Source organism: Alexandromys fortis, unplaced genomic scaffold, assembly GCF_014885135.2.
Source record: "Alexandromys fortis isolate MF-2015 unplaced genomic scaffold, M_Fortis_MF-2015_v1.1 scaffold_27, whole genome shotgun sequence".
NCBI lineage: Eukaryota > Metazoa > Chordata > Mammalia > Rodentia > Cricetidae > Alexandromys > Alexandromys fortis.
In genome coordinates, this window is record NW_026067952.1 from 10,809,801 (window position 1) to 10,833,507 (window position 23,707).

Sequence of the window (23,707 nt, forward strand, 5' to 3'; positions counted from 1 at the left end):
GTCTCGCCTTCTTTAGGCAAGTACAGCAGTCACTTTTCTATGGCTCCTGCATGTCCAATTTATATAACACACCATCAAGCAGTCCAGTCAAGAGCAATTTCTTGCCCAATGGCTAGCCTTGTCACCTTGAAGACAAATTCCATAACGAGTTTCCTCAGTGTCCATCAGCCTCTTGAAGCAGATCACCGGGTGCTACCCAAAGCTGACTTGCCTCACTGTCGACAAATTGTCTAAGTTCTTAAAACCTTTTAAATGCCATATTCTGTAGGTCTTTGAAGTGTTGAAGATTATCTAAACTGAAATAAATCTCTGTATATCTAGGAAATCTAACATGACTACAACTTTGACGATTATAAATGACTATCAAGCTGTAATCCTTAATTGTACATTTTTTAATGAGCTGCACAAACATGATACCTTAAACAAGAGCAGAAATACATAAACACAGTATAACAAAACTGACCTTAAATTTGTATCAATAGACCAAGATCCATACCAATGCAAAGTGTTTATTTCTGTATCAACTTCCTGACCAGGGAGCCCAACATATGTCTTTCCTCAACATATGCTGAGTTACAAAGAATCAGATGTATGTACCAGTGTTATCCCATTTCTAGGAGGTTCAGAAACTGTTTATAAAAAAGTACTCTATGGTTGGGTTAGAGAGGCAGCTTGGAGCTAGAGAGGGAGATCAGAGGTTAAGAACCCTGCTTTTCCAGAGGACCTGGGGCAATTCCCAGAACCTACATGGTAGCTAACAACTATCTATCTATAAAACTCTATCTAGTTCCAGGGATCCAACACCCTCTTCTGACTCCATAGGCACGGTACACAGGTGGTACACAGACATACATGCAGGCAAAACACCCATACACACCAAATAAATCTCAAAAGCAAGCTGTGATGATATTGTAATAGGAGTGTCTTTGGGGGAATTTTGTCTGAGAAAGGGCACAAGGGCATCTTCTGGAGGTTGGAAATTCTGGAGGTTCAATACATCAATTTGGTTGATTATTGTCAGGTTTTGAACTCATCAAGAGAAAAATAGTTCAGATTGGAAAGTTCTAACTCAAGAAGACATTTTAATGTTTATTTAGTTTTATGTGTGTGCTTGCTTGTCTGTATTTGCACATGTGGGTGCCCTAGGAGACCAGGTGATGTCATCTGATCCTGTGGAACTGGAGTTGTAGGCAGGTGTGAGCTGTCTGATATGGGTGCTGGGAACTTGAACTCGGGTTCTCTGCAAGAGCAGTCAGTGCTCTGAACCACAGAGCCATCTCTCCAGGCCCCCAGAAAACATTTTCTAAAAGATTCAGATTTGGCTGTTTCTAATTTGTCAGCATTATCTGTAAGTTTTATTTTGTTCAGCATAGCAAAGCCCCAATTTAAATTAACCCCAAAGTCTTCACCTTTCCCAAGTCCTCTGTTCTGGGAGTGGGGATGACTCAGATCCAGGTAACTAACAGTCAGCAGAAAATGCTGGCTAGAACTAGGGGAGCTACTGACCTTCCTCCTCTGTTCTCAGCCTACAGACTCTCCTGGAGGACCGAGAGAAAGGGACAATGTAAGCCGTTTGTTGATTGATGATGCCCTGCACAGCAAGCAACTAAATACATCGTCAGTTCTCTTTGTTTTTGTTTTTTTGAGAAAGGGTTTCTCTGGGTAGTCCTGGCTATCCCAGAACTTGCTCTGTAGAGCAGGCTGACCTCAAACTTATGGAGATCCATCTGCCCATGTCTTCCTAGTGCTGGGATTAAATGTGTGTATTACCACCACCTGACGCATCTTCTAATTCTTTTTTGATGTTTGTGTATTTATTTATTTATTTATTTATTTATTTATTTATTTATTTATTTATTATGTATACAGTATTCTTTCTGAGTGTATGCCTGAAGGCCAGAAGAGGGCACCAGACCTCTTTACAGATGGTTGTGAGCCACCATGTGGTTGCTGGGAATTGAACTCAGGACCTTTGGAAGAGCAGGCAATGCTCTTAACCACTGAGCCATCTCTCCAGCCCCCGCATCTTCTAATTCTTACAGAGGTCACTGAAGCAGCTCCCTGGGCAGGCAGAGGGATGGGACTTCCTCAGTTTTGGATTGGAAACAACCTCCTGATTTGCTTGGATCAGTTTCCTAGAAAGGGGGCTGGTAATGGTCAGAGTGAGAACTTTAGAAGTCAGTCTTTAATTCCCAGCATCTCCTTCTCCTGCCTTGCTGCTCTGAGCGTTTAGTTTAAGATATGGGTCTCCAGGCTAAGAATGGTGGCACAGGCTGTAGTCTCAGCACAAAAAGGCTGAGGCAGGAGGATTTCAAGTTTGAGGTCAGCATGGGATACACAGAGACCCCTTGCCTCAAGAAGAAACAAGAACAAAGCAATCCTAACATATGTGGGGTCCCAGGCTTGAATCCCAGCATCAGAAAAAAACATGTTCTTTTTATTTCCTATCTTATAGAAATCTTCTGCCTCTTAATAGGAAGTCTAAGAGATACAGCAGGGGTGAACTTAAAGACAGGCTGCTAGTGGTAAGGGGACAGACATGTAGTAATCCTTGTGTGCCAGGCCCTGTCCAACATTTATTCACCATATACGTCTCACCCAAGAACCGCAGACGAGAGAGAAGCAGTGGTTCCTCTCGGAAGAGTCTCTCAGAAACCTTTATTGCCTCTGATACTTGCAGAGAGAGGTCCAGCCATGTGTGCCAAGTGGCCCAGAAGGGATTGATTGTGGGCATTAATTGCGTTTGAGATACCAGTGGGAATCCTATTCCCGAACCTCCCTTACAGGAAATGAGCGGCTGGCGGCTGACTCCATCCTCTCGTGGCAGGAAGTACAGGAGTCTGGGTGCTGAGGAAGTCTGAACAGGCCAAGAGCCAGCTACATAGCGAATGAAAGTCAGAAAAAAGCAGAGGCGGCTCAGTTCCTGCTAGAGGACACACAGGATCTGGTGTGCGGGTGCCTGTTCTGAATTCTCGAAGCCACAGATGAGAATTGATACATAAACCTTCACGTTAAAGGCTAGATTTTAGTGGAACACTGTAAGGAACAAGCTGAACTCCACTGCTGGCCCAGGGTTCCCTGCTGGCAGCCACACTCTGGCCTTTGTGTTGTTTCCCTGTGGCACTTAACTCCCATGCAGGTTGTATGGTAAACCAATCTTAGAGAAAGAGAGGAGTTTCTCCTTTAAAAAGAGTAATTTAGCGCGCTTCAGAATACCCAAGCTTTGTCAACTACCAGCCCCCCTTCCTGGACTTTTGGATTTAATAGCTCAGGGGGTGCAGGGGGCTTGAGAATTTTCATATATTTCATATAAATATATATGGAGAAATAACTATGGTGCATCTTGACAATGAAATACTATTCAACACTAAAAAGACATCAATTCAAGAGATAAAATTTTCTTAAATGCAAACTTCTAAGTAAAAGTCAATCTGAGAGGCAGCATACTCTAGGATCCCAACCTGTGGCACTCTAGGAAAGATAAAGCTATATGGACAATAAAAACAGACCTAAGATTCCTGGCTGCGGGGTGGCGGAGACATAGGTGGGATAGGGTGGTCTTAGGATAGCACAATTATTGTATATGGCAGTAGGTTGGACACAGGTCACTAAATACTTGTCAAGACCCATAGACTGTCCAACACAAGGAGGCTGAAACTTTATGTAGCCCAGGCTGGACTCAGTTTTGAAGCAATCCTCTCATCTCAGTATCCCAAGTACTTGGATCACAAGAACACAGGCACACAGCACTGCACCCGGGTGACACCCTGTTTGCTGTTTTCTGGGTTTGTTTGGTTTTTGTGATCCTAGCCCACGCTGACCTCAGACTCCCTAGGTAGCCAAGGACGACCCTGAGCTCCTGGTCTCCCTCCCAGAGGTGGGATTATGTGTAGCTGCCACTGTGCCCGGCAGAAGTTGTGTTTCTCATGAGCTCCCAGGTGTGGGCACTGGCTGGGCGGCACCGCTGTTAGAAGCCCTGGATTGGTGGGTGAGCATTAACCCAGGACCCATACGCTTCAAAGTTACTTTTTAAAGGTGTATTTTACTATTTTTAATTGCACACACACGCACATGTACAGAGGGGTGTGTGTGTGTGTGTGTGTGTGTGTGTGTGTGTGTGCATGCGCGCGCGCATGAATGCAGTCACTGACTAAGGCCAAAAAAGTGTCAGATCCCCTGGAGCTGGAGTTACAGGTGGCTGTGAGCCACCCTACGTGGGCACTGGGAACCCTACACAGGTCCTTAACAAGAGCAATAATGTTCTTAACTGCTTAAGCATCTCTCTAGCCCACCTTCTTTTTTAAAAAAGATTTTGATTATTAAACTAATTCTTGTTTCCTTTTGGGGGTTTTTGTTTGTTTGTTTGTTCTTGTTTTTGTTTTACAAGACAGGCTTTCTCTGTAGCTTTTGGAGCCTGTCCTGAAACTCGCTCTATAGAACAGGCTGGTCTCAAACTCACAGAGATCCACCTGCCTCTGCCTTCCAGAGTGCTAAATGAAAGGCGTGCACCACCACCACCTGGCTATTAAATTAATTCTTATTGCAAGACTTTATGGATTCAGTGGTCCCATTTTACAGAAGAAAAAAATGGAAATGAAAATAGAAAAAAAGGCATCCCAGCTGGCCGTGGTGGCACTGATGTAGGAGTCTGTAATCTCAGTGCTCCAGAGCCTGGGGCAAGGGGCAGAACCGTTAATCCAGTCCCTTTGAATGTGTAGAGACTGGAAGCCAGTCGCTTTGATCCCAGCTCCTTGCAGCAAAAGTGCACTTAATGAGGCCAATTCTGGGAGGTGCCAGTTATCTACCCTATTACTTCTAAACTGGCTGTGGGAGCGGCTTCCTCTTTGGTCTGGGTGTCAGACATTTGCAGCTCAGGATTTGCTTCTGCAAGTTTCCACACCCTCCATTGCTCCACAAATCCTCTACCTACTTTAACCAGCCCACGATAAATCCCTTTTTGCTCCAGGTTAGTTGGTCTTAATTCTCTGTGACTGGGCTTGGCCCCTGAAGAACAACACTCCCCCTAGTGGTGCTGCTAAGACTAACAACAGTGAAAAGACATTCACATTCAGACTAGGTGTGGGTCACATGCACCCCCAGCACTGAAGGGGTAGAGAGAGGAGGAGGAAAAGTTCGAGGCCACATTGGGCTACATAGAGAGACCCTGTCTCCAGAATAAAACAATGGTGGATGTAGAAAATGTACAATTAATGCAAACTAACCTTTTAAAGGGGGTGGCGATGTATATCTCAATGATAAATCCCTAGCCTACTCTGTGAAGGGTCCTGGGTTCAGTTCTCAGCACAGCAGAGGTAGGGGGGTCGAGACCACTTGTACAAAATAAAACACGCACACTCTAGAAACCCCACACAGCCCTCCGGTTCTCAGTCACCTTTGATGGGGCTGTCTCATATACCAGCCAGGATTTGACATAGTAAGCTGAAGGCAGCATTTCCCCAGCAAGTTTCATCAAAATCTCCTTAGGCCATCTCTTGTTCGCCCACTCTTACCCTCACATGGACGGCGTTCAGTAAATTGAGACTTCTGGAAGCTTGCACACGTGCTCGTCAGCGGTGTGCGTTCCGTGATGACTCAGACAATAGAGGGGCACTAGCCACAGCGAGAACGTGGAGGTCGGAGGACAACTTCGCGGGTCGGCCCTCTCCTTCCACCATGTGAATTCAAGGATTGAACTCCGGTCCTCAGGCTTAGTAGCGAGTTCCATTACTCACTAAGCCTTCTCGCTGGCCCTATGGTCATTTTTGTGTTTATCACTGGCCCCTGGCCACTGAAGAAGGCACTAGCCATTTTAGATTTAGGCACAAAGGTCATCATGAAAAGACCTTTTCAAGTCATCTGCTCAGGAATTCACTGGTTCATCCCACCTGCCTGTTCCGTCCTCCTCCTCTTAGTCTCTAAAAGCAGCAGGTTCATGTATGTATCATTACTTATTTATTTATTATTTGTGTTTTGAAACAAGGTTTCTCTGTGGAACAGCCCTGGCTGTCCTGGAACTCACTTTGTAGACCAGGCTGGCCTCGAACTCAAAGAGATCCGCCTGCCTCTGCCTCTTGAGTGCTGGCATTAAAGGTGTGCGCCACCACCTTTCCGGCCCCATCTTGATTTTCTATTTTCCATTGAGATGACCTTTTACTGTATAATCACCAAGGTTAGTTACTGTTCCAAAGTCTCCGCAAGACAGGCTGCAGTGAGCATTCCTCCCACAGAGGAGCCATGTCCTTGGTCCCCCATTCTGCAGTGATACCATCCGCTTGTTTCCTCCTGGGTAAGGACAAATGCATTTGTTCCATGTTGTGGGACTGCAGCACACTGATGCGCCCTGTTAGTATCTTCACCAGGAGAATCAGGGCTTGAACAAGAAGAGCCAGCGTGCTGTAGTTCCACAACAGGAACCAGACCAGGTTGGGGCTCTGCTTTTGACTAAAGGTTTCTGGAGCTTTGGAAGAGCTGCATAAATCCAAAAGAGCTCAGCTGTTACCCTGCGTGTCCTATGTGCGTACACTAGGATGTCTATAAATGTTGTTATTACTGATAAAGTTATCAATTAAATAAAAAATAAGTATGTGTAAACTCATAAAATGCCTGAAAGGGCTGGAGAGATGGCTCAGCGGTTAAGAGCATTGCCTGATCTTCCAAAGGTCCTGAGTTCAATTCCCAGCAACCACATGGTGGCCCACAACCATCTGTAATGAGGCCTGGTGCCCTCTTCTGGCCTTCAGGCATACATGCAGAAAGAATATTGTATACATAATAAATAAATATTTTTAAAAAATGCCTGAAAATGTGACACTCAGCTCGGGCCAGCCCATGCAAGCCAGCTCTGGTGCATGTCAACCCTGTGCGTCCCTTTGATCCATGGGTACGTGAAGTTCACCTTCCTCTCACCTCCTTCAGGAGGCTTCTTCAAAGCCTGCAGCCTTGCAGCTTCCCCTTCCCTAGTCCTTGGAGATCACTCCCTTACACCTATCCCTTGGCACTTGGCGCTGGCGACTTTGACTATGCTCCAGATCCAGTGGAGGAGACAGACGGAGAACACGAGTCTTCTCCATCTTTGTATCCATTCACATCCTAGACCAACCTCACCTTGGCAAAATTGCACCAAATCTATTTCGTGACTTACAGTGTAAGGAACTGGTAGGTAAACTCCAACCCCAGTTCTGGAGAAAGGCTATGGAGTCAGACAGACCAGAAGTGAACCTTGCCCCCGCCCCAACTCTGTGACCATGGACAAACATTTCATAGCCCAGTGCCTCAGTTTACTCTTCTGTTAAATGAGAATGAGGACCCTACCAACCTTTGGGAGGTGACTGTGAGACCAAGATGAGACGCAGCATGTGCACCATAAACAAGAGCTTAGCTGTGGTTATAGTCATCCATAATCTTCCAGACTAAGCATCAAATGGAGAGCCTCAGAAATACACAGATTGTGAGTTTGAAGCTGCGTGCCCTTCTGAGTAGCGTGGGTATATTTCTTGCCAGCCTACCCTATCCTGCCTAGGACATGAGCCATGACCAATGTATCCATGCTGTATATGCTACTACCTGTGAGGTGTTTGATAGCTCTCCATTATCAGCTCAACTGCTGTAGTGTCAGGTACTATGGTCAAGTAACTTTATTTTACTTAACAGTGACCCAAAACACAAAATCTGTGGTTTTGTGATACAAATATGCTAAAGTGTTGGGAGCATTTGGAGTCCTGGCCTCCAGCTGCTCTTCCCCACTAGAGATCTTTACTTTCCTTCTGATTTGAGTTACTAAAAGCTGTGTCAAAGTTGTTTACCAGCTCTGCTTCACGAGCATGTGTTGCCTTGCCTTGAGGATCAAAGGATGAGGTTTTCACCTGTTGGCCCACCTGCCTGTGTTGGGTATATAAGCCTCCGTGGTGTTATTGAATAGAGGGCTTCTTACCAGTGACTAGAGGTCTGTGTCCCTGTCTTTCTGTCTGTGTGAGTCTCTGTGTATTTTAATCTCCAGCCCCTTGCCCGAAGCTCGCAAACTGTATGGTAGCGCAAAGAGCGCAGACAGGCGTTGTGCGCTGCACTAAAGAACGGCTAAAAGTTGTTTTCTTTATATTTCATCTTACATCATCACAAAAGGGGTGAGGGTAGAGTATTTCAGTACATAATAGTTCTATTTTATGATAACTTAAATCTCTTACTGTGCCTAACTTATAAATCTGAATAGAGGCATGTATGTAGAGAGAGGCAGCCTGCAGAGAGTTAGGTCCTACACACGGTTTCCACATTTGCAGTGCATTCCCATCCCTACCCCCAACAACAGGGTCACGCTATGCACCTCGAAGTTCACAGCAACCCTCTGAGGCAAGCACGCCATGCTCGGCAGTAGACCCTAAGCTAGAGCATGGTCAGACAAGAACCTGAGCTGCATGCATTGCAGATCCGGCCCAAACCGTGTCTTCCCGGCCAGAGGGCTTTAAGTTGGCCCTGCTCTTCGCAGCTTTGCTCCCTGCTCAGACTCTCACCTTGCAGATAAATATGATAAATGACGAATCCACGAAGTTTTTTGACACCAGCTGTCCATGGGAGAACTTCTCTATCCTCCCCAAGGCCACCAGCTGCCAGAGTTTCTCATCAGACCAGGACTGGAACAGATCCAACTTCCTGGGGGTTGAGGAGAGGGAAGCCTAATCAGAACTTAGCACCAGATATTAGAACAGTCCAGAAAGGGGCCTTGTCCTTGGACTCTCAAGAGAATGCCTGGGGTGGAAGATTCCACCACACTGCATGTCGCATCTCCCCAGTCTGTGGTCAGCATCCTGCATTTCCTCAAGGCCTCCTCTTCCACTGAGTGCCCCCTCCCTGTCCCCACCCAGACAGCCCTGAGTTGCCCAGAACCTGGCTCCTCGCATTCTGCTCCACCCTCCAGGAATCTTCTTGCTGGCTCCATTTCTGCTAATCCCTACAACTCTGGCCCACAAACTCTCCCGATAGCAAGGACCATCAGCTCAGATGGTTCTTTACTGCAGCACATTGGCTATTTGGTTCCCAGTCAAGGGGTCCTGCCCTAACTTTAGGTCCCAGGGCTTATACAAACCTCTATTTGCCTCTGGCCCCTGAGCTTCAAACATTTAGCTCAGAGCCTGGGGGAGAGGAAAGAAGTCTAGAGTCTTTTAGAGTTGTTTAAAGGCTCACTCCAAAGTGGCCATCTCTTCCCTGGCCTCAGGTCCCATGAGTCACACAAGCTGCTTCTCTCTGTCTGGTGACTTCACAGCACTGCTAACAATGATGGACTTCCCTCGGTTCTAACATGTGATGGGCTCCAAACTCAACAGACTCGGGTTGACTGAGCTGGCTAACTCAAGGTGGCTCAGGCATTAAACATGCCGAGTTCAATGAGTTCAGTTCTGAGCATTACATGGGAGCAGGGTCCATAGCCTGACCTCAGAGGGTTATCTAGAAAGAAGGAAGAGGAGGAACATGCCAAGAAGAGCATAGAACCTAGTGTGGACCATGCCCTGGGCCCTCTCCTCTGTCACATACCCCACCCTTAGAGTCTGGGGCAGAAGCTTTCACTGTCCCTTTTCGTGAAGCAAGAAAATAAACCCCAAGATGGGAAGCCTACCCGGAGTTACCTTAGAAACCGAGGTTGTGGATTTGGGCTGGGCCCATGTCCTGGGCTCAGAACAGAGTGATACAACCACTCCTGTACAGTGAGCTGCTAAATCACAGACGGCTAAGCTATAACATATTACTAGCTAGGCTGTAGTAATCTAGTTATCTGTCTCATATTGCATCTGATCATGTTGCTAGTTGGAACGCTCAGAATTTGCTTTGGTTCTGAGATCTATATGAATCTCGGGTTGTTTGCTTTTGCTTTGCTTTGCTCAGTTCAAATAAGCCCTGCTAAATTTAATTAGTCCGTGGGATTTTCCTTTTTCTAAGCCCAAGAGTGGAGGTTGGGTGCCAGACCCATTTCCCCACAGTTTGCACACCTCTCAGGACCTCTTGCCTTTTCCAGGCTCCATCCCCTCGGTGATGCTACCTCCCAGGCCCAGCCACAGGGGCTAGACCCCTCCATCCAGTACATTTAGTCAACATTGACTTGATGAGCATCATGTGTGCTTAGCACCATGACAACGGGAAGATTACAATGGTGGCGAAATCTGGTCCCTGTCAGCACACCACTGTCAGATATGGCATGCAAACTATAAAAAAAATTAGTACACAATGAAGAGTCACAGTATGGATAGGGATTTTAAGCAACACAGGGTGCAGCAGTAGATGGGGCACCCTGTCTATCACAGATGGGGTACATCAGTGAAAGAGGATGTTGAGACCCTGTTACTTTTAAATCAGAGGTGGTATGCCATCATCCTGAGCCCTGACACTCTCATCTATACACTGAGGAAAACGTTTGTCTGAGGGGCTTCACCTCAGCTCCCTGACACCCCTTTATACAAAGAATCTGGAATGTTGAGTTGGGGGCTCCACCCCAGTCCCCCTGGCATCCATTTTGGAATGTTGGGCAGAAAACTCCATTCCAAGCCCCCTCCCCTGAGAGTTGCCTCAGTCCAAACTCTATCTCCAAGAAAGCCCACCAAACAGTTACCCCTCCCCAGGGAAGGTCAAGACCACTCCCACAGGCTATTTAAACTGTACCCCCAAGAGAATGAACACGTGGTCTCCCCTTTTTCCTCTTCGGGGGTCATTCCGGTTCTTCTTTCCCTCCCTCTGTGTTTTCCCAGGGGCCACCCAGGAGCGCTGGCATTCATGAACACCTGGGCATCTTCTAATTCAGTCTAATTTGGTCTGATTGGGATTATTGCATTGGTGGAGAGGCTTGTCAGTCAAAAAAATACTTAACAGAAAATAAACCAAACAACCTCATGGGATTGAATGTGGGACTAGAGATGAGACAGGGAACGAGTACAAAGCACAAGCACCCTGCCTGGCCCAGCAAGTGCTCCATCTAAGTTCTCTTCTCTTGGGTTTTACTGTTCCACAAGGAAGGGATATCTGAGCTGAGACCTGAAGGCGTTTGGCTACATAGAGAAGTTGGGTAGAAATGGGTGTTTTAGAGTACCTCGGGCCAACAACCACACCAGAATATTTCCACCCAAGGGCAGAGCCAAGCACCGAGGAGGAGGAAAGATACTGAATGAGAGGGGAGGTTACCTAAAAAAATTGTAGCGATAGTGAGTTTCCTTCTGAACTTCATCGTCCAGCTTATTCGCGAGGAAATCCTCCCGGTCGACAACCAGGAACTCGGTTTCCTCCATGCAGACCACTGTGGCCCTCCTTACTGCAGTACTCAGAAGGCCCATTTCCTGGTGGGTGAACAGGGACAAAGACAGTGTGAGGCCACGCCCAGTCCTGCCTCAGCCACTTCCGTACTCCCACTCACCCCCCCACCCCACCACTACACGCATTATCAGCAGACCAGAGGAAAGGGGAACCTGGCAAGGCCTCTCTGTGCGGTCTATGGCATCCCTGTGTCTGTGGGGCAGAACAGGGAGTATACCCCTTAAGTATCAGGTAAAGAGGTCAGCTTTGCACATTACATTTCACAGGTAAGGGTCCTAGGGTGCACGCGGGCCAGTGACTTGCACCGAGGACAAGGCAGGCAGGGCCCTGGATAAGAGGTTGGAACAGAAGCCCTGTCTTTCCCAACAACCCTGGCCCAGGAAGTGAGGCCCTTCCCCTGGCTCACCCCGAAACATCCACCCTTGTGCAGCAGCGTTGGGTGAGGGTCCAGGAAGGCACTGCTCCCATCTTCATCCTCGGTCACGGCGACCGTGCCCAGATAGATGAAATAAAAGCTATTGCCTCTCTGCCCCTTCTTGACGATCACACGCCTGCGACCAAACCTGGGAAAGGTTTGACTTCTAATTAAGAAGTGCTCCCGACTCAGGGCTGTGTGCTCTGAGTGAAGACGTGAAGATACAACCTTGGGGTAGAGGAGACTTCAGAATGGCCCAGACCCTGTCTGTCACGCTGGGCCCGCCCCTCACACCTAGCCGGTCTCCTGCTTCACTTACTGGGGCTTCCTGGAAGCAGCGACTGCTTCAGTTTGCCTCACTGTTGGTGTAGCTTAGCATCTGTGAGCACTCGAAAGACCAGCGCTGCCCAACACAACAGACTCTAGAGAAACTGAGCAGCGATCAGCGCTGGCTCTAGGGTCGCATGGGACCCGAACCCTGGTTCTGCACCTGACTATGTGTCTCTGAGCAGGTCATCTCCTCTTTGAACCTCAGACTCTCTTGTCTCTGAACTACAGATGACCTGGTTAGGAACAGACAGACAAAGGGCTGGTGAGACTGGTCCCAGGAGGAGGCACTAGATGCCAAGACTGACAACCCAAGCTTGTGATCAAGGACCCATGTGGTAGAAAGGGAGAATTCATTCCCTCAAGTTGTCCCCTGACCTCCACACAGGTGCTGTGTGTGTCCTTCCTAAATGAGAGAGAGAGAGAGAGAGAGAGAGAGAGAGAGAGAGAGAGAGAGAGAGAGAACATCTCTAGTAGCGCTATACCCCACACACACTTAGGGCACAGACACCCAAGCCTGGTGCAAATTGGATTTGTTAGAAATTCTTAAACCCAGATCCTACTAATGATTCTAGGCAAAGCCAATCCAATGGGAGGAAAGGAAGGAAGGAAGGAAGGAAGGAAGGAAGGAAGGAAGGAAGGAAGGAAGGAAAAATTCCAAGGCTGACCCAAGAGTTACTCTTTCCAACTAGAGTCAGACTGAAGGTAGACGTTAGGAGCTATGACCGTGGCAACCATTTTAGCACTACAGGGAGGAAGGTTGGGCCTGGGGACATGGGCCAGTCATCCCAGCTACCAAGAAGCTGAGGCAAAAATCTCTAGTTCAGGGCTTGCCTGGCCTACAGAGTAAGTTTAAAGCCTGCCTAAGGCCCTGTCTCAAAACAAAAAATGTGAAAAGGTCTAGGGGGTATTCTTCAGAAGAGTGTGAGGCCCGAGTGCAATCCCAGGACTAGAAGATAAACGGGGTCCGCCCAGTCCTGCTTGCACTGACATGCACAAGACTTTGCGTTCCATCTCCAAAGCCAAGGGGGAAAAGGATTGGACTAGATCAGTAGGGTGAGCCCTCACGATCAGATACTGGTAGCTTCTTAAGAAGCAAGACCAAAGGATATATGTATAGGCACCCTCCTGAGTTTCACCGTATGATGCTCGGGGCTCCGCCAGCAAGAAGGTCATCACCAAATGTGGCTCCTTGCCCTTGATCCAGACCATAGGCCAAAAGCCTCTCTCCTTTGTAACTAGCCCAACTGTAGCGTTATTAGCCACAGGGAATGGACTAAGACCCAGTGACTAGATTGAGTGGTCTCCCTCCCTGCCCATCGTTTCTGCATCTGAAAAGTATTGGACTAGATTGGTTCAGAAGCCCCTGTCAGATCATCAGATCTCGTGACACCCAGCAAGTGACTGAGCGACGCTGCTGCCCTCATCAAGGAGCCTCACCAAGTAACCTGCCACGCCTTTCCCACCTGGGGTCCTCCTGCCTAGCCCCACCCTAGTCTAGGAGCCAGGGGCAGGGTGCCTCTCACTGACCTTTCAAAGCGCATGACCTTGGCCAGGAGCAGCTGCAGGGACTCCGCGTAGTTGCGGTAACAATCTAGAACCTGAAGAACGTTGCAGAGCGCTTGGATCTCCTGGTCTGTCCTCCAGGATGGCTTCTTCTGGGTGATATAAATGGCCCTTGGAGGGAAGTGCCCCTGGGGAGACAAGGCCGGAGGGTTTTAGCTGGCAACAATCCATAATCTTGCTACGTGTTCGCCTGTTGTAAGCACAGTAATGGCTAACGTGCCAACCATTAGAGCGAGCACCTACACACCCATCTCACTGCATCTGCACCCAGCCCAAGAATCACTCCTATTTGGTGAAGAAACTCAGAAAATAAGTAGACCTGCCACCTTCCAGGGCAGGGGATGGGGCTGTCCTTGCTTCAGGACCTCATGGTCCCCAGCACAAGCACGCTGCGGCTGGGGCAGAGATGTCCTTGTCTCAGCTACCATGTTCTTCTGTGTAGTCAAGTCTCATTGGACTGCCGCTGTCTAGGCCATGCCAGTCACTGCGGGTATCCCTTCTGAAGCCCTCTTCCTTTTCTTGACTCCTATGCACAGTGTGTGTCTAGGGTTCTGCGGTATTTAGAGAGCTCCCTGGTTTCCCCTGTGTGAATCAGGGCAAAATTTTGGTAACCCTTCCCTGCCTAGTGACAGGCATTGGTTCATCTGAAGAAACACAGAATTTAGAAGAATTCCTTACTATGCTTCACCAATGAGGGGCCATGAGAAATTAGACTGCATCCAAGAGAGCCAAAAACAGGACCCACACCTCCAAGGGGTGTGGGCATGGGGTGGGCATAGGTGGCAATAGCACCAGTTAGGAAGTTCTGTTCTCCCTCTTTCCTCAGAGAAGAGCCCAAATGGGCTACAGACCTCGGTCAAGTCAGATCTGAACCAGGGAGAATGTGACTGGTTCCTATAAAAAGGCAGGATCCTTTACATTTAAAATTGGATGCTAAATTTTTACTTAATATTTAGAATTTGGTGGTTAGAGGAGAGGAAGGTGCCAGGCATGGTGGCACACACCTTTAATCCCAGCACTTGGGAGGCAGAGGCAGGCAGATATCTGTGAGTTCAAGGCCAGCCTGGTCTACAAAGCAAGTTCCAGGACAGATAGGGCTACACAGAGAAACCCCGTCTCAAAGCACAAAGGAGGAGGAGGAGGAGACAGAGGAGAAGGAGGAGGAGGAGGGACGGTGATAATGGTGCTTGAGCCGAGAGCCCACATCACACAGGCAAAGACCCACACGGGTATACAGGCCTTCTCTTGTCAGAGCAGGACTCCATTTAAAGGACATCCAACAAAGGAGGGGCATGTATGTCAGCATCCCTCAGAGAGCTCAGTGCCAAACCAGAATTCACCAACAGGCCCACCACCGGTTTTGCTCTCCTCTGACTGGGTCTATCACATAGTCTGTTCTGCTCTCTGCTGATTTCCCATAAGTCCAAACCCAGAAACTCCCCCAGTCTGGTCCTCCCCAGTTAAACAGTGGCAACACCGTTGGTGTGCCAGGGCTGGGGAAGAGGGGGCAGGATCGCTGTCACCAGAAATGGAATGGTTCTTTCAAAGTGCCACCAGCACTGGCAGAACCTGGACTAAAACCATCTCCGTGCAGAAACAGACAGAAGGGCAGACCCACCCGCGCCCCACACAGGGAGAAGCCCCGCCCCACACACCTCCTCTGCAGCAAATTCCAAGGTATCAAACGAGATCCGGCATTGCTTCTTTTTCTGAAAGAAAGGAGACAGAGAATGAAGAAGCAGTAAAACTGCCCCTGGAGTTCTGCATGGGAAACCCTGTCTACATGGGCCACCATGATAGACAGGAAGCTATGGGAAACCTCCAACCAGATGGCCCTTTATCACCTCTGTCCCAAATCCCCACACCCCCTACTCAGCCCTACGGCAGCATCAAGGTAGAGGGAAGGACAGGGTAGAGAGAAGGACGTGGCAGTAGGAAAAACAAGAATAAGGGAGAAAAGGAAGAGGGGAAAGAAACAGACTGGATCGCACAGAAGTGGGGGAAAGGAACAAAATCTGGGGCAGGTGAAGTCAAGCTTTGTTAAGTTATTTTTATGTTTTATTTTCTTTTTTAAAGATTTATTTATTTATGCATACAGTGTTCTGTTTGCATGTATGCCTGCAGGCCAGAAGAGGGCACCAGATCTCATTACAGATGGTTGTGAGCCACCATGTGGTTGCTGGGAATTGAACTCAGGACCTCTGGAAGAACAGCCAACGCTCTTAACTGCTGAGTCATCTCTCCAGCCCCCAAGCTTTGTTAAGTTTTTATAGTAACTCAAACATGGTACATCTTCCATCTATCCCTCCGTTTAGTCAACAGGCAAAAGTTGGTTTTGTCAATAGGAAAAAATTGTTTTTATCAAGTCCTATACTGGAAAAACTTGTCTAAGAGCCAGTCATATAGTAAGAGGCCAACGGGGTGATGATGGCACACACCTTTAATCCTAGCACTTGGGGAATCAGAGGCAGGCAGAGATCTGTGAGTTCAAGGCCAGACTGGCCTACAGAACAAGTTCTAGGACAGCCAGGGCTACACAAAGAAACCCTGTCTCAAGAAAAAAAGAAAAAGAAAGAAAAGATAATAATTAGATTATTGTCTCAAAAAAAAAAAAAGGTGGAAGTCCTATCCCTCACTGTCCATCTCCTGATCCTCCATCCTTCAGAAATCATTCTGGGGCATTTCTTGGAATATGATGTTAGCTGCAGAAGGCAGAGGGTTGGGTCTAGCCAGTGATGGTCTAAGAGGAAAATGGGCATGACTGGTCTACATACTGAGCTGGGAAATACTGAACCTGGAGTAGATGGAGACACACTGAGTACCCATGAAAATCTTTGGGAAATGGAAGAATTATCGGAATGGTAGCTGTGATGACTGTACTGAGAATGGCTGCTGTGGACCCGTATGTTCCAATACAAGGGCCTCAGTTGGTGGAACTGTTTGGGAAGGATTGGAGGAGGTAGGTCTTTGGGGGTGGAATTTTGAGTTTTCAAAAGGACCCTGCAATTTCCAGTGCTCTGTCTCTGTGTCCTACTTGAGGATCAGATATGAGCTCTCAGCTGCTGCTCCAGCACCGTGCCTGCCTGCCTGTCTGTGCCTGCCTGCTGCAGCACCCACCCTGCCTGCCTGCTGCAGCATCAGGCCTGCCTGCTGCCATGCTTCCAGCCATGATGGCCATGAACTTCTGTAAGTTGCTTTGGTCATTGTGTCTTATCACAGCAATACAAACATAAGACAGTGGCCAACCAACCACTATTTCTAAAACCAATTAAAAAAAAAAAGAGTTCATGATTTACTATTGAGATAAGGTATTTGAAGCTGGGACCTTCTTTATCTTGAAAATGGGATCAGAACAGCACACAGCGTCCTGAAAATGTCTCCTTCCTTTGGTAAAGAGAGCATATGCACCTTAAAACACTCAGAAAAATCCGGGTTCTGATGTGACCTCCTAATTTCTTCAGGCTCTTGTGATTACTGTCAGAATGTAGTTTTTTGTTTTGTTGTTGTTGTTTTTAACATGTATTCGCGTTTTGCCTGCCTGTAAGTCTGTGTGAGGGTAGCAGATCCCTGCAACAGGAATTGCAGACAATGTGAGCTGCTATGGGGTTGCTGGGAATTAAACCCAGGCCCTGGAAGAGCAGTCAGTGATCTTAACAACTGGGCCATCTTTCCAGCCCTATGGCTACAGCTGGAAAGCATGCCACGCCTCCCTCAGCCCCGAGGTTTCATTCCATCTGAGGGATGTGTGTGAGTACAACATGACTGGCTTCTATTATCACAAGGAGGAGCCACAAACTTTGGGAGGAGAATCGGGACAGGAGCCCCCTTTTCTCCCTTCTCTCTGTTCTGCCCTATACTCAGGACAGTGTGCTCTGCTACTGTCTGAACCCGAGGCCTGCCTCAGCCAGCACTGCCTACCACAAGGCCATGAAGGGATATCTAATACAGGGCTCAGTCTTGGGCACCCCACTTGTTCCAATGCCAGACTGGGACGAACAGAGGCCATGGTTTCCATTGTCTTCTCCCACAGTTGGCTTGGATTGAGGCCCGGGAGATGTGGTGTGGACTCATGAAATCCCAGCAGCCCTGGTTAGTGGGGCTACTTACATCCCAGAAGGAGAAGACAGGTTGCTTCCGGTGAACAGGCTCGATGATCTGATACTCCCGGAAGCCCCTGAGGCCTTGGCGGAACATCTTGCACACGCGGATCATTATGATTATGTCCATGGTGAGCTGGTACAGCCCCTGTGGAAACAGAGTGGACCAGGGCAATGAAGTCATCTGCCCTTGGGCTGGTCAGCCCTACACAGGGCGGAATCAAATGACGTGAAAGGCAGAGATATATTGGAACAGTGGTTACACAGTCAGAAGGTTTGCTTTGGGGAGTGGGGCTGGGGTGCTGGGGATGAAGCCTGGGGACTCGAGCATGGGTTCTACTGCTCAGCATCCACCCCATCCTCTCAGGAAGTTTGAAAGCCAGCTGAAATTTTGTGGGTAGCTTTAAACTGTCCAGGGCTGGGGGTAAACACTCAGAGCATCTGCCCCACCAGGAGCCAATTGTTAAACAGTCACAGTGCACTAATTTTTATTTTTGTAGAGAAAATAAAGAATACAACTGTATGTATGTGCATGTGTGTGAGTGTGTATGTATGTGTATATGTGTGTGTTTGTGTGTGCATGTGTGTATGTATGTGTGTGTGTGCACACACGTGTGTGTGTGTGCGCATGTGCGCGCACGCTGGGGTAAGGGTGAAATATACAAAAACTGGGGAGTCAGATGGACCTGAAGGGAAATGGTGAAAGAGATTGAACACTGCTAGCTTTAAGCATGGAGAAAAACATCACAAAAGAAGAAGGGTAAGCGGCCCTAGAAGCAGAGACATCAACACCTCTGTACTGCAGTCTCTGGGGCCTTGCAAAAGGAATGCAGGCCTGCCGACGCTGATTCTTGTTTTGTTTATTTATTAGTGTGGTGCTCATTTGCCTGTTTATTTGCTGACTAAATCTAGGGCCTCGCATGTGCTAGGTGAAGACTACACTGAGCCATATTCCCAACTTCTGACATCATGATTTTAGCCTAAGACAACCCCTACTATATTGAAGGCTAATACATCTGCATTGTTTTAAGTCATTAAATTGTAGTGATTTGGGTCCAGAGATATGCCTGGCTCAGTGGTAAGGGCACTTGATGACAAACCCAAAGCCTTGAATTTGACACCCAGACCTAAAGGGTGAGAGGGGAGAACTGACTCGCATGACCCTGTCCTCTGACCACATGGGCAACAAGGCATACACAGACAGGAGCACACACACAAATAAATATACACATACATAAATAAATGCAACTTAAAAGTTAAATAGTGGCAGTGTGTTACATCAACAATAGAAAGCTATTATCTAATCTGAGCCACCTGTCATTTCCCATAGGATGTGGAATTGAACTGAGGACAAGCAGGCCATCCATCCCAAACTGAACTGGGGAGTCAGGGCAGCAGTCACCAGTCAAACAAATGTGGAGAAAGGGCGGGAAATTGGGAATGCAGAACAATATAGAGGTCGAGCGCTAGTCCGTGTCTTCAGGAAGTCAGTCTCCCGAAAGCAGGAATGGGGGACATTTTCGATTCTAAAGAGACATTTATTGAGCCTTTGAGTCCATGATAACAAACTATAAAGGGCCTGGGAGGGATGCTCAGTAGCGAAAGCATTTGCCATGTGAGCATGAGACTCAATCTCCAGAGTCCACACCAAAAAGCCAGGTGTGGTAGCCCGTGTTGGTGATACCAGCTCAGAGGAGACGTTGATAGGCAGATCTGGGCCTCACTGGCCAGCCAACTTGACACGCTCCAGGCCAATAAGAGACCATGTCAGGAAAAACAAAGTAGACAGTGCTTCAGAACTGACCTCTGACCTCTACATACATGCACACACATAGGCACCTACCCTGATACACATTTTTTTTTAAAGAATGGTTGCACTGTGTAGCCCCAATTGTCCTGGAACTTGCTATGTAGATCACAGGCTGACTTCAAACTTACAGTGAACCACCTGCCTCTACCTCCCAAATGTTGAGATTAAAGGCCCACAACACCACACCCTACCTACACACACAGACTTTGACATTTGTGTGTTTGTTTGTTTTGTTTAATGTGTATTCTGACTGAATGTGTGTCTGTGTGTCATGTGTGTGCCTGGTGCCCACAGAAGCTAGGCTATCCCTGGGACTGGAATTGCTGATGCTTAAGCTGTCCTGTAGATGCTAGGAGTCATCTAGAAGAACAGTCAGTGCTCTTAACCACTAAGCCATTTTGCACCCCCACTAACTCCATCCCATGCTCAAACACAGTTTTATTTATAGCAATGAGACATTTGAGGCCTGCAGATGTGGCTTATTCAGGCTTATCCAGCATATACCTAGGCCTGGGCTTAATCCGCAGCACCCAGTGTCATATGAAACTGGACGTGACAGTATATGCCACTTGGAAAGTAGACTCAGAACACACCTTTAATCCCAGTACCAGGAGGCAGAGGCGGGCGGATCTCTATGAATCCCAGGCCAGTCTGACCTACAGAGTGAGTCCCAGGACAGTCAGAGCTACACAGAGAAACCCTGTTCCAAAAAAAAAAAAAAGCCAATGAGTTGGTTTTTTTAATATGCAATTTGCTTTTAAATAATTTAGTTAATACATCCAGGAGCTTGGGCATGTTTCAGTGTTGGAGCATGTGCCCTAGGATCAATGCCCAGCACTCGAAAATAATCGTCTCATATGTGATTCAAGTTCTCCTTTGGATGACTTGTTCATATCCTTTGTTCATTTAGTTATGAGATTATTTGTATTTTTATTATAATTCCTGAGCTTTAAGAAAAAAATTTCTAGATAGTATTGTTTCCGTTTGTTTGCTTGTTTGGCTGGTTGGTTGTTTTTGAGACAGGGTCTCACTATTGTAGACTAGGCTGGACCTGAACTCACAGAGACACCCGCCCCGCCCCCACGCATGATTGGATGGTAATTGTCTAGTTACATGCATGGCAGCCTATGAGTGCAGTTTCTCTCTCCATTTATATTTGCTAGGCACCGAAGTTTGTAAGCTGAAGTTTTAATTTAGTTTTTGCACAATTTATTTAATTCACTCTGTAGTCCAAACTCAAAGCAATCCTTCTGCTTCAGTCTCCAAAGAGCTAGAATGTTAGGCATGTACCAACACATCTGGATGGTTTTGCATCTTTTAAATTATGAAAACTTTTAAATATAAACTTGAAAAACTATGTATAACCCGGGTGGTGGTGGCACATGCCTTTAATCCCAACACTTGGGAGGCAAAGGCAGGCAGATCTCAGAGTTCAAGGCCAGCCTGGTCTGTAGAGCAAATTCTAAGGACAGTCAGGGCTACATAGAGAAACCATGTCCAAAAACTAAAAAGAAAGGAAGGAAGAAAGGAAAGAAGAAAGGAAGAGAGGGAGGAAATAAAAGAGAAAAGAAAAGAAAAACTATGTCTAATGATTGCTCATTAGTTTAGCCAATGTTTTGCCATATTAGCATTTTGGGTTTTCATACAAGTGCAGGTATGTGTTGTTGATCAGGGAGTTTGCTGTGTCTCTTAGTAAGATCGGAAGCTACACCCATAAAGTCTGACCAATATGGCTGCCTAAATAGGAGCTGAACAAGGACAACAATAACACATGGTAAAGTGGACAGAGGAAAGACTGCAAGGCTTCAACCCTACATAAAGAACTGCAGGCAAGGAAGCCAGGCGATGGTGGCACACACCTTTAATCCCAGCACTTGGGAGGCAGAGGCAGGCGGATCTCTGTGAGTTCGAGGCCAGCTTGGTCTACAAAGCAAGTTCCAAGGCAGTCAGGATTGTTACACAGAGAAACCCTGTCTCAAAAAGCAAAACAAAAGAAAGAAAGAAAGAAAGAAAGAAAGAAAGAAAGAAAGAAAGAAAGAACTGCAGGCAACTAAGGAAGGCTGAGGACAGGAGAAATAGTCTTCCCCATTGTGGTAGTTTGGATGTAATTGGCCCCCAATAAGATCATAGGGTGTGGCATTAGTATTAGTGGGAAGTGGGGCCTCGTTGGAGTATATATGCCCTCACTGGAAGAAGTATGTCACTGTGGGGGTGGGCTTTGAGTTCTCCTACGCTCAATCCCGGCGTCACAGTCCATCTCCTGTTGCCTGGAAGATGTAGGACACTCAGCCACTTCTCCATCACCATGTCTGCCTGCAGGCTGCCATACTCCCCTTCCTAATGATAATGGACTGAACCTCTGAACTGTAAACTAGCACATCAATTAAATGTTCTCCTTTATAAGAGTCGCTGTGGTCATGGTGTCTCTTCACGGCAACAGAAACCCTAACTAAGACACCCAGGGAAGAACACACCAACTGTTTATCTAGTAACAGTGAAAACATACATACGCATAACATTATACAGGGTATGTTTAGAAATATTTATGCATATATATAAACATATATATGTATATGGATTTGAAAGAGAGCGAGGAGAGCTATATGGAAGGACTGGAGGAAAGGGAAGCGAGAAGTGGCAGAATTATAACCTCGAAATAAAAGAAATCATTTTAAAGTACTTCTTTAGCAATATTAATGCTTCCCGGGTATAATTTGCTATCGTCAGGCCTTTGTTCTCTTCTCACCTATCCTAAGCAGTAAATTCTCTTTACAGAGGAGCTAAACTGTACAGCAGACCCAGTTCCAAGCCTATGGTCACATGACTGGCAGGTGGCGGGCATCTAAACCTGGGCAGCCTGGCTCCAGAGTCCTTAGCTAACCCTCTTACTCTCCTCTACTGCCCTGCCTCGTTCCTTCTCACCGTTCCAGAAAGAAGGGGTAGAACATGACCTCGGAGCTCACCCCAGGGTAGAAGGCTACAGAGCAGGGATCAGAACTCAGTCCTGAGCCTCTCTGGCACACCCCTTTTCGTGCCGTGCTGTGAATTCTTAGAGGCACAGCGTGCCACCATCCACCCGCGGCCTCACCCACACCTGCTTCTTCCTTCCTCCAGGCCTACTCCTTCGACTCTCTGCTCAGGGATCCCCTCCCAGAGCCTGTGGCCCGCCTCACCTCTTCCACCTTCAGGAACAGCCAGCTACGAGACCCCACCCTTCTCTTCATGCTTCCTAAGTTGGCAAAGGGCACAACTGGACCCTTTGCCTTTCACAGGGACAACAACAAATCTTCCCCTACAAAATCGTTAAATTAGAAACAAACAGTCCCTTCCACAGCAAGGCACACCCTGCCAAGAGCAACGATTCTGGAAGCCTGATTCTGAGAAAAATCTTATTCCGAGAATCTACTTATGTCATAAGCGAAAATTCTGGAGCGAAGAGGAGGCAACGGTATGATAACGGAATCTAGTATTTATTGAGCGACCATGGGCATTACCCTTACAACCCCCAAGAGGAGCCTTAAACCCAACCCTACTCATGAAGATCCTGGGGCTCAAATGTCTAGCTGACTGCCAGAGTCATCGAACCATCTGGAAGAAGGTAAAAGCTTTTCAGCTACAGGTAAGGACATTCAACACTTCAGCTCAGCGATCCAGTGTCTTAAGAGACACTAGGGAATGGGCCCATGGCTTTGTCCCAGAGGTCGTGTTAAATCAGTACAAGCAGGGAATCCTCCAAACAACTGCAAGATCAAATGCTGAAAGGACCTTGGTAAAGTAGATGACTCTGTGGTCCTGAGGGTGGAGAAGACGGCAATTATCGTCCAACCCTCCCCTAGGGAGCTACACTTCGCAGTGACAACAGCTCTTGCCTTAACTTGTTTTTGCATTAAGATCTTCAGTGAAAAGCTGAACTTGCAAGCATCACATGACATACCACCCTTTCTTTCCAGATACATCTGCAGTCGGCCCCCAACCAACAGAGAAAATAAAGAGCACTGAACGCAGTGAAGACAGAATAAAGGCCTAGGCTGCAGGGCTGTGTGTGCCCCCTGGCAGAGCAAATGCCTAGCATGCATCTAAAGAAGTCATAGTAGACCTTATTCATAACACACACACACACACACACACACACAAACACACACAGAGACAGAGAGAGAGAGAGAGAGAGAGAGAGAGAGAGAGAGAGAGAGAGAGAGAGAGAGAGAA

General features: G+C 47.4%; 1 protein-coding gene across 1 annotated transcript in view; it reads right to left on the bottom strand.

Annotated features, from left to right (window-relative positions):
• Cnbd2 (cyclic nucleotide binding domain containing 2) overlaps window positions 1-23,707 on the bottom strand; it is a 47,958-nt gene that overhangs the window by 17,940 nt on the left and 6,311 nt on the right. Inside the window, exons 2-7 of the mRNA XM_050151002.1 lie at window positions 17,702-17,839; window positions 15,250-15,303; window positions 13,559-13,722; window positions 11,693-11,849; window positions 11,158-11,309; window positions 8,505-8,643 (exon numbers count right to left, since the gene is read on the bottom strand). Of these exons, the coding sequence (XP_050006959.1) occupies window positions 8,505-8,643; window positions 11,158-11,309; window positions 11,693-11,849; window positions 13,559-13,722; window positions 15,250-15,303; window positions 17,702-17,839 (804 nt within the window). The remainder of the gene's footprint in view (window positions 1-8,504; window positions 8,644-11,157; window positions 11,310-11,692; window positions 11,850-13,558; window positions 13,723-15,249; window positions 15,304-17,701; window positions 17,840-23,707) is intronic.